The 9129-nt window shown below is 58.8% G+C and overlaps 1 protein-coding gene and 1 long non-coding RNA gene across 2 annotated transcripts in view; both read left to right on the top strand.

The window, feature by feature from the left end:
• Nucleotides 1-2690: 2690 nt before the first annotated feature.
• Nucleotides 2691-9129, top strand: part of LOC127462789 (uncharacterized) — a 17974-nt gene continuing 11535 nt past the window's right edge. Inside the window, exon 1 of the long non-coding RNA XR_007900555.1 lies at nucleotides 2691-2786. This is a non-coding gene — a long non-coding RNA (uncharacterized LOC127462789). The remainder of the gene's footprint in view (nucleotides 2787-9129) is intronic.
• RBM15 (RNA binding motif protein 15) lies at nucleotides 2831-6469 on the top strand. The gene is made up of 2 exons (XM_051771658.1): nucleotides 2831-6079; nucleotides 6413-6469. The coding sequence occupies exon 1, from the start codon at nucleotides 3193-3195 to the stop codon at nucleotides 6013-6015; it is 2823 nt and encodes a 940-aa protein (XP_051627618.1). The 5' UTR covers nucleotides 2831-3192; the 3' UTR covers nucleotides 6016-6079; nucleotides 6413-6469.

The following is a 9129-nucleotide window of genomic DNA, read 5'->3' as shown; positions in this document are numbered from 1 at the left end:
ATAGTGGAAGGTGTACCTGCCCATGGCAGGGGGTGGAATGAGATGAGATTTAAGGTCCCTCCAACCCAAATCATTCCATGATCCTATAGACACACTGGGACACGCAGGAGAGGAGCTGGCAGAGAGGGGAGAGGTCTCTGCATGGGATGTGGGGGCATCTGATCCAGACTGAAGTGATGCCTTTTTATTGTAAACTGGGACATTTGCTCTCTAAAACCCTCTGTGTGCTAGGTTTCATTCCTCCATCAACTCCAACCCGCCCTCCAGAAACCTTTCCAGCAGCTCTTGAAGTGAGGTATTGCTGGAAAATGGTACCATCTTGACAGAGTAAGAACTTTTCCAGGGGGATATGGTAATGCCTAAGCTTTATCCTTCAGCTGTGTCTCCCTGGGAAGTGGCTCGAGCAAGTCCTGGGGAGGCCACAGAGGTGATGATGGGACCTGAGCCCCTCTGCTCTGGAGCCAGGCTGGGAAAGCTGGGAATGTTCACCTGGAGAAGAGAAGGCTCCAGGGAGAACCTGGAGCCCTTCCAATGCCTAAAGGGCTCCAGAGAGCTGGAGAGGAACTTTGGCCAAGGCCTGAAAGGAAAGGACAAGGGGGAATGGCTTCCCACTGCCAGAGAGCAGGGTTAGATGGGATATTGGGAAGGAATTCCTCCCTGTTAGGGCAACGAGGGGCTGGGATGGAATTCCCAGAGAAGCTGTGGCTGCCCCATCCCTGGAAGTGTCCAAGTCCAGGCTGGACAGGGCTTGGAGCAATCTGGGACAGTGGGAGGTGTCCCTGCCCGTGGCAGCCAGTGGGGCTGGATGAGCTTCAAGGTCCCTTCCAACCAGCTTGGAATTCTGTGGTTCTACACAGTCACTACTGGGGTTCCTCAGGGCTTGGTTTTAGGGCTGGTCCTGTTTAACATCCTTACTGATGATCTGGATGAGGGGATTGAGGGCACCCTCAGGCAGTTCAAATTGGGTGGGATGTGGATCTGCTGGAGGACAGGAAGCTCTGCAGAGGGATCTGGACAGGCTGGATCCATGGCCAAGGTCAACAGTGTGAGGGACAACGAGGCCCTTGCGTCACCACAACCCCATGGAATGCTCCAGGTGGGGGGAGAGGGGCTGGAATGCTGGGAAAGGACCTGAAGGGTGCTGGTGACAGCGGCTGACTGTGGGCACGGGTGTGCTCAGGTGGGCAAGGGGCCAAGGGCACCTGGATTGCCCAGCCATGGTGTGTCCAGCAGGAGCAGGGCAGTGTCTGTTCCCTGTGCTGGGCACTGGTGGGGTCACACCTCAAATCCTGGGGCCAGTTTGGGGCCCTGCTGCCAAGAAAGGCATTGAGGGGCTGGAATGTGTCCTGGGAAGGGAACGGAGCTGCGGAAGGGTCTGGAGCAGCAGGAATGGCTGAGGGAGCTGGGAAGGGTCTGGAGCACCAGGAGCAGCTGAGGGAGCTGGGAAGGGTCTGGAGCACCAGGAGCAGCTGAGGGAGCTGGGGGGGCTCAGCCTGGAGAAAAGGAGGCTCAGGGGGGACCCTCTGGCTCTGCAACTCCCTGACAGGAGGGGGGGGCCGGGAGGGGTGAAATTAGGGTTTGGGGGATGAAATTGGGGTTTGGTTGGGTAAAATTAGGGGTGGAGAGGTGGGATTGGAGTCTGGGTGTTGAAATTAGGGGGGTTTTGAGAAGGAATTAGGGTTTAGGGGAATGATTTTGGGATGCAGGGGCAGCACTTCCAGCAGGGATGGGGAAATCCAGCCCTGCCAGAGCTTTGTCACCCTTTGAACCCTTCTACAACTCCCTCAGGCAGAGTAGAGAGGGGGAAAGAGGAGGAAGAGCCCAGGGCACCATATGGCAGTGGGAACCTCACAAAATATACGGATTAGAGCGGGATTGGGATCCTCACAAAACACAGGGATTAGAGCAGGATTGGGAGCCTCACAAAACACAGGGATTAGAGCCATTCCTGCCCCACGGGAATGTGTTTTCCCTGACCCAGAGGCTGAAGTGGCTCTGAACCTTCCCCTCAGGCCCAACCCAAAGCTCTTCCCCTCCCCAGGCCACTGAGCCGAGCTCCAGCTCTCCGAGGAAAGATGAAATAGATCGGCATAACGCTGTTTTTCTGAAGCTTTAAGTAGGTAATATTGGCAGTGGTTCGGAGACTTCGAGGCAGATCAGGGCCCTGCAGCTCCTCAAGGTCCCTCAGCGGGCAGAGCAGGGCAGGGCAGGGAAGTCCCAGAGCCCTGCGGGCTCCCACAGCCGCGCCGGGAGCGCTTCCCTGTATTCTCTGGGGCGGATGTGTACAAGGAAACAGTGAGAGGGCGGAAAAAGCACCGACTGTAGCCGAGCTCCCCCCTTCCCACCCCAGCGGGTTTGTTGGTGGGGTCTGAAGGGACTCACGGGGAACACAGTGCCCCGCCCCGCCTCGCGCCGCCGCCCGGCGCGCTCTGAGCCCTCAGCGGCGGCCGCGCCGCGAGCCCCGCCGGGGAACCACCCCCCTCCCCGCCGCCACCAATGAGAGCCGGCGCAAACGTGACTGATCTCCGCTGCACCCAATCAGGTGGCTGAGGAGATTTTCTCGTCCAATGGGGACCTGAGGGTGGGGTCGCGCGGAAGCGCGCGCTTCTCCCTGAGCGGCGTAAGGCTCAGCCAATCAGAGAGGCACAGCGACGGCGAGTGGTGACCAATGAGGGGAGGGGGCGGGGAAAGAGAGGCTCGCGAGAATTCCGGAGGGACGTTGGGAACCCGCGTCTGAGCGAGGGGGCCAATGGAGGAGGGCGGGGCGGGGCGATAATAGCTGGCAGGTAAGGTAGCCAATCAGAAGGCGGACATAAGTTCCTCCCAGTGGCCGACGAGCAGCGAAAATCCTCCCGTGGTTGAACCGCCACGATTGACAAACCGGGCCGCCCAATCAGAACGCCGCGCCCTTTCTAACTGATCAATGAGCGGGCTGCTGCTCTCCCCGCCCCTCCCTGGGGGCAGGCGGGCGGACTGACAGTATGACAAGCCAATGGGAACGCGGAGCGCCGGGCGGTGGGCGGCACCTCCCCGCGCAGGCGGCCAATGGGCGCGGGCACCGCCCCGGGCAGCCAATGGGAGCCGGGGGGTGGGGGGGCGGTGGCGCGCGCTGCCGGCGCGGCTCCCAAGATGGCGGCGGGTGCGTGAGCGGGGCGGGCGGGAGGGCCCGGCGGGAGCGCGGCCGCCGCCGCCATGAAGGGCAAGGAGCGCTCGCCCGCCAAGGCCAAGCGCTCCCGGGGCGGCGAGGACTCGGCATCCTCCTCCTCCTCCTCCCGCGGCTCCAAAAAGCCCAGCGGCTCCTCCGGCAGCGGCGGCGGCGGCTCCAACGGCGGGAAAGCGGCGGCGTCCGGCGAGAGCAACAGCGGGAGCGGCCGGCGCGGCGCCCACACGGACAAGGGCCGCGCCGGCAGCCGCGAGTACGAGAGCGGCGCGGCCGCGAGCGGAGGGGGCCGGCACGGCTACAGCGGGAAAGCCGCGGAGGCGTCGCGGAGCAGCAGCAGCCGCGGCAGCGGAGAATCGCGGGCGGCCGCCGCCTCCTCCTCCTCGGAGCCGGGCGAGTACAAGACGCTGAAGATCAGCGAGCTGGGCTCGGCGCTCAGCGACGAGGCGGTGGAGGACGGGCTGTTCCACGAGTTCAAGCGGTTCGGCGACGTGAGCGTGAAGATCAGCCGCCTCCCGCCCGGCTCCGGCTCCGGCGCCGACGAGCGCGTGGCCTTCGTGAACTTCCGCCGGCCCGAGGACGCGCGGGCGGCCAAACACGCGCGCGGCCGCCTGGTGCTCTACGACCGCCCGCTGAAGATCGAGGCCGTCTATGTCGGCGGCGGCAGCGGCCGCCGGCGCAGCAGCCGCTCCCCGGCGCTGCTGGACAAGGAGTCTCCGTACGGGGCGGCGGCGGCGGTCGGGGCCGTGGCGGCGGCCGTGCGGCACCCGCCGGCCGGGGCCGCGCAGCGGGCGCTGTCACCCGCGGGCAGCGGCGGAGCGCTGGGATACCGGGACTACCGGCTGCAGCAGCTCGCCCTGGGCCGGCTGCCGCCTCCGCCGCCGCCGCTGCCGCGGGAGCTGGAGAGGGAGCGGGACTACGGCGGGTTCTACGAGGCGCGGGTGCGGCCCGCCTACGGGCTGGAGAGGGTGGCCGGCGTGGCGGCGGCCGGGGGCTTCCGCGGAGGAGGAGGAGCGGGAGGAGGAGGTGGTGCCGGAGCGGCCGGCGAGGAGGAGATCAGCCCCGAGGATGACCAGAGGGCCAACCGCACCTTGTTCCTGGGCAACCTGGACATCACCGTGAGCGAGTCGGACCTGAGGCGGGCGTTCGACCGTTTTGGGGTCATCACCGAGGTGGACATCAAGAGGCCGGGCCGCGGGCAGACCAGCACCTACGGGTTCCTGAAGTTCGAGAACCTGGACATGGCGCACCGGGCCAAGCTGGCCATGTCGGGGAAGGTGCTGCTGCGCAACCCCATCAAGATCGGGTACGGCAAAGCCACCCCCACCACCCGGCTCTGGGTGGGCGGCCTGGGGCCCTGGGTGCCCTTGGCCGCCCTGGCCCGGGAGTTTGACCGCTTTGGTACCATCCGCACCATCGACTACCGCAAAGGGGATTCCTGGGCCTACATCCAGTACGAAAGCCTGGACGCGGCACAGGCGGCCTGCACACACATGAGGGGCTTCCCTCTGGGGGGCCCGGACCGCCGGCTCCGCGTGGACTTTGCCGACACCGAGCACCGGTACCAGCAGCCCTACCTGCAGCCCCTGCCCCTGCCGCCCCCGGCTCACTACGAGCTCGTGGCAGAGGCGGCTGCTTTTGGGGCTCACCGGGGAGCTCCCCCCGACCCTCTGCGGGGGGCCCGGGACAGGACGCCACCGTTGCTTTATAGAGACCGCGACAGAGACCTTTACCCCGAGACAGAGTGGGTGCCCCCGCCGCCCCCTGTGCGGGACAGGAGTAACCGGGCGGCTGCCTACGACCCACTGGAAAGCCTGGAGCGCCGCCGGGACGGGTGGTCCTTGGAGCGGGACCGCGGGGAGAGGGAGCTGGGCAGTAGCAGTCGGGATCAGCCCAGGAAGCGGAGGCTGGCGGAGGACGGAGGCCGGCACTTGGACCGCTCCCCCGACAGCGAGCGCTCCTCGTCCTCCCGAAAGCGCCACTGCCTGGCCACCAGCTCCCCGCCGGACCGCAGCCCCGAGCTCCTGGGGGGCCGGGAGCGCTACAGCAGCGACCCCGAGCGCTCGTCCCGCCTGCTCCTCTTGGAGCGACCGTCCCCGGTGCGGGAGTCCCGCCGGGGCAGCCTGGAGCGGGGGCAGAACGAGAAGCGCGACCGCAAGAACTCGGCGGAGCGCGAGCGGAAGCACCGCGGCGGTGCCGCCGCCCAGGAGGGCAAGAGCCCGGCCAAAAAGGATGAGCGGGCGGCCGAGGGAGGCGGGGGGGGCTCCCGCCTCAAACCCCCTCCCCAAAAACAGCAGCAGGACGGGGCGGCGCAGGCTGGGGCGGCGCCCAAGCTGTGCTTGGCCTGGCAGGGGATGCTCCTGCTGAAGAACAGCAACTTCCCGTCCAACATGCACCTGCTCCAGGGGGACCTCGGTGTCGCCAGCAGCCTCCTCGTGGAGGGGGCCACGGGGGGGAAGGTGGCCCAGCTCAAGATCACCCAGCGGCTCCGGCTGGACCAGCCCAAGCTGGACGAGGTGAACCGGCGCATCAAGGTGGCGGGGCCCAATGGCTACGCCATCCTCTTGGCCGTGCCCGGCGCGGCGGAAAACCGCGCGGCCGCCGGAGCCGCCGAGCCTGCCACCACCTCCACGCAGAGGCCGCTCAGGAATCTGGTGTCCTACCTAAAGCAAAAGCAGGCTGCAGGGGTGATCAGCCTCCCCGTGGGGGGGAACAAAGACAAGGAGAACAGCGGGGTGCTGCACGCCTTCCCACCCTGCGACTTCTCCCAGCAGTTCCTGGACTCTACGGCCAAGGCGTTGGCCAAATCCGAGGATGACTATCTGGTCATGATCATTGTCCGGGGGGCGTCCTAAGGGCCCTCGTGTTCTGTTCCCAACCCTGCCTACTCCTCCACCCAGCCCCTCCAGCGTGTGCCAGGTGCTATGGGATACAGCCTTAGCCAGCCCTGTTGTTATTTTAATTAGACCTTTGTTTGTAGGTGACTTTCCCAGCCTGATTTTCTGTTACTACGTTTTTCTATAAAGGTAGAAGCCAGAGAGGTTGGTTTAGGCGTAGTGTGAATAGGATATTTTGAGAATTCCCTATCAGTGGGGACAGCAGGGAGGCTAGGCCTGCTTTGATTTACAAAAAAAAATAAAAAAAAAAAATAAGAAAAACGAGAACTGGGGAGGGGGAGGGAGGGGGAAAAGAAAAAACTCCCGTCTTCTTGATTTTGATTCGTGTCCTTTTTTCATTTCATGTTTTTTAAAGCAAGTCCAAGAGCTTGTCCTCCGACAGAGCTCCAAACCCAACAGACCAGGTTTAAAGCACTCGTTGGAAATGGAAAACCACACGTTTAGTGACAGACTGGTGTCAGCCCCTTTTTTGAGCCTTTGAAATTCCGTATGGGCCGTGGGGATCCCTTCCCCTGGGAGCTGGAATGGTTTCCCCTTTGGGTCGAGTGGATCAAGGTTGATGTTTTACAGGTGAGCAGCACCTGCTCTCGGTGACACAGCAGAACACAGCTCCTTTTGGGAAAGGAATTCCTTTCTCATCCAGCCCTCCCCACCCCCCAGGTGCATGCACTGAAACTGGGCTTTTTCCCAGGTGTACCCCCCCATTTCCCGGTGTATCCCATATGTTTTGGGTTTGTAGCAGTGAGGAGGTTTGGTGACAAGCTGGGAACTTTGTTACAAACCAGGAATGTTGTGCTCACTCCTGTGTGCAGGAAACAAGGAGGTGCTTTAAGGAGAACTTGAGTTCTGTTGTGGGTTTTTGGTTTTACTGCCTTTTTTGTGTTTTCCAAGAATTGCAGGTACAGTGGGGTCTGGTTCCAAACTCTGAGTAAGTAAGTGCTTCTCTCCAGAGATGCTTTTAATTCTGGGATAATTTAATTACATTAAAGTTCTCATTAACATTTTACCTCTTTGTTAATAGCAAGGAACTGCTGTCTGCTAGGGACTCTTCAGGTACAGTGCAGTGGGCATTACATGAGGTTTATAATTTCCTAGGCACCTGGAGGAAAATGGTTTTAGCATCTTGGAGAAGTATTAAAAATACTCCGAGATGCCAAGGTTTGAGCTCTTGTTCCTGTGATTCAAGGATGAAACAGTTCTGCTTTTTTTATTTTTTCTTTTCAAAGAACATCGTTAATTTTCTCTTATTTTTCCCCAGTAATTGGGCACTTTTCTTCAGCTGTCTCAGCCACTTTGGTAATCCAGGCATTTAGGAGGGAAGAAGGGGTTTAAATCCCTGAGGGGATCTAAATCCCCAGTGCCCTGTTTAACAACCAAAAGGATGTTGCAGCAACTTCTAAACTGAAGTGTAAATCTGACTGTATCCCTTTACAAGCCCCAAAATTGTGATCTTGCACTTAACCCCAGAATGTAATCTTGCACTTAGCCATGTTTTCAGGGATTTGGGCCACGGAAAAGCAACGCTGCTCCAGTAGATTCCTTGGGTGATGGATACAGGGATGGGTTGATTTGTGGTACAACTTGATCACATTCAAAATGGGGAATAGGTTGTGAGTAGGAGATGAAGGAGGAAATGTCTTGAATGTATTGTATGGGTGTAACTGAACTTGCTTGAGTTTCTGCCACAAAAGTAGAAATTTTTGTTACTGAGCCACTTTGATTCCTTTATCTGCCTGGAGCGAGTGGACACCGTGTCCCAAGAACTAAGAATTCCAATGTGGCAGGAGATTCTGGTTTTACAGCTACTTTTCTTTCTAAGTGAGAAGATAAAAGCCTCATTTAATGCTCTTAAATTTGAGGGGTACAACTCAGGAGTTCTGGGTTGTCCTTCAGGGTGAATGTAAGAGATGGCAGAATTCAGCTGTTCAGCTTCCTATTAACAACGAGAATTCTGGGGAATGACACCTTAAATGCAAATCACTGTGTTTTGGAAGATCCAGAGTGTTTACCACTTAATGCAAAGAATGTTTTGGTTGGAGCAGGTGTCTGTTGTGTGTCAGCAGGGGATCAACTCTGTTCAAGTGCTACTTGTGTTCAGAGGGGGTTTTCTCATTGCATCCGACACGAATCATTTGCAGAGTTTTCTAGGAAAGAAACTTGAACCTCTGGGAATTCAAATCTGCCCTAAACCAGGGGAAAAAAAGCACCAATGTTTGTGTTGGACACTGGAAGTCGCTGGGAGCAGCGTTTGTTCCGCTGAGGCATAGCAGGCACCTGCTTAAAAGCCCATAAAACTTGGGGTCAGCGTGGCTGGTCAAGGCAAACTCAGTGTGGGAAGAGCATCCTGGGTGCTCTTCCACTTTTTCTTGGAAAATCCTGATGGTTTTAACTGCCACTGGTTGTTATGAGCCAAATTGTGCTGCAGTGGAGGGTGAAAAGGAGCAGGTGAGGATGTGTTTGACTCCAGGTTTTCTGGCTCCTTATTTCGTGGAGTATCTCCTTTAAATCTGGTTTATTTGTGGTGGCTGCTCTGTTTTGCAAGCAAGGATTTTAACACCCTTTGAGGGTTCTTATGACAAATAATTGACTGGCAGCACTCTGCCAGCAGTGGATTCCAGTGCTGCCATCCCGCATGGGCTGTGCTTTCCTCCTTGGTCTGAGGGATTCCCCATTGGAGTAACTGTCCACTGAAGTTGTCTTGGCCAGGGCTGAGCATTCAGAAGCCCGTGGGTGATACCACTGTGTGCAGAACAAAGTAGATGTAGCAGTTGTTGCTCTCTCCTTGTGTCTGGCATTCGTCGCTCTGGCGAGAGCTCGGTTTTCCTCCACATTGTGTGCAGCTGATGTTCCTGTATTTCACTAGTGTGTTGAATTAGCCTGGAGAAAGGATGTCCTTTTCCTGAATCATTTCACCCTTGTGCTTTATGCTTTAGGGAAAGAACCTCAAATGACTCATAGTTTTGTTGGAGATTTTAGTTCGTTGGGTTTTTTTTTCTTCTTTTAATTAGAAACATTACGCAACTTCCTTGGCCTCCATCCAGTTGCTTTGTTTGCTCCTGCTGAGCTGCTGTG

Source organism: Manacus candei, unplaced genomic scaffold (genome assembly GCF_025592945.1).
Source record: "Manacus candei isolate 608988 ecotype Guabito, Panama unplaced genomic scaffold, ASM2559294v1 h1tg000139l, whole genome shotgun sequence".
In the NCBI taxonomy this organism is placed as follows: domain Eukaryota; kingdom Metazoa; phylum Chordata; class Aves; order Passeriformes; family Pipridae; genus Manacus; species Manacus candei.
This window is presented reverse-complemented; position numbering and strand designations above follow the sequence as displayed.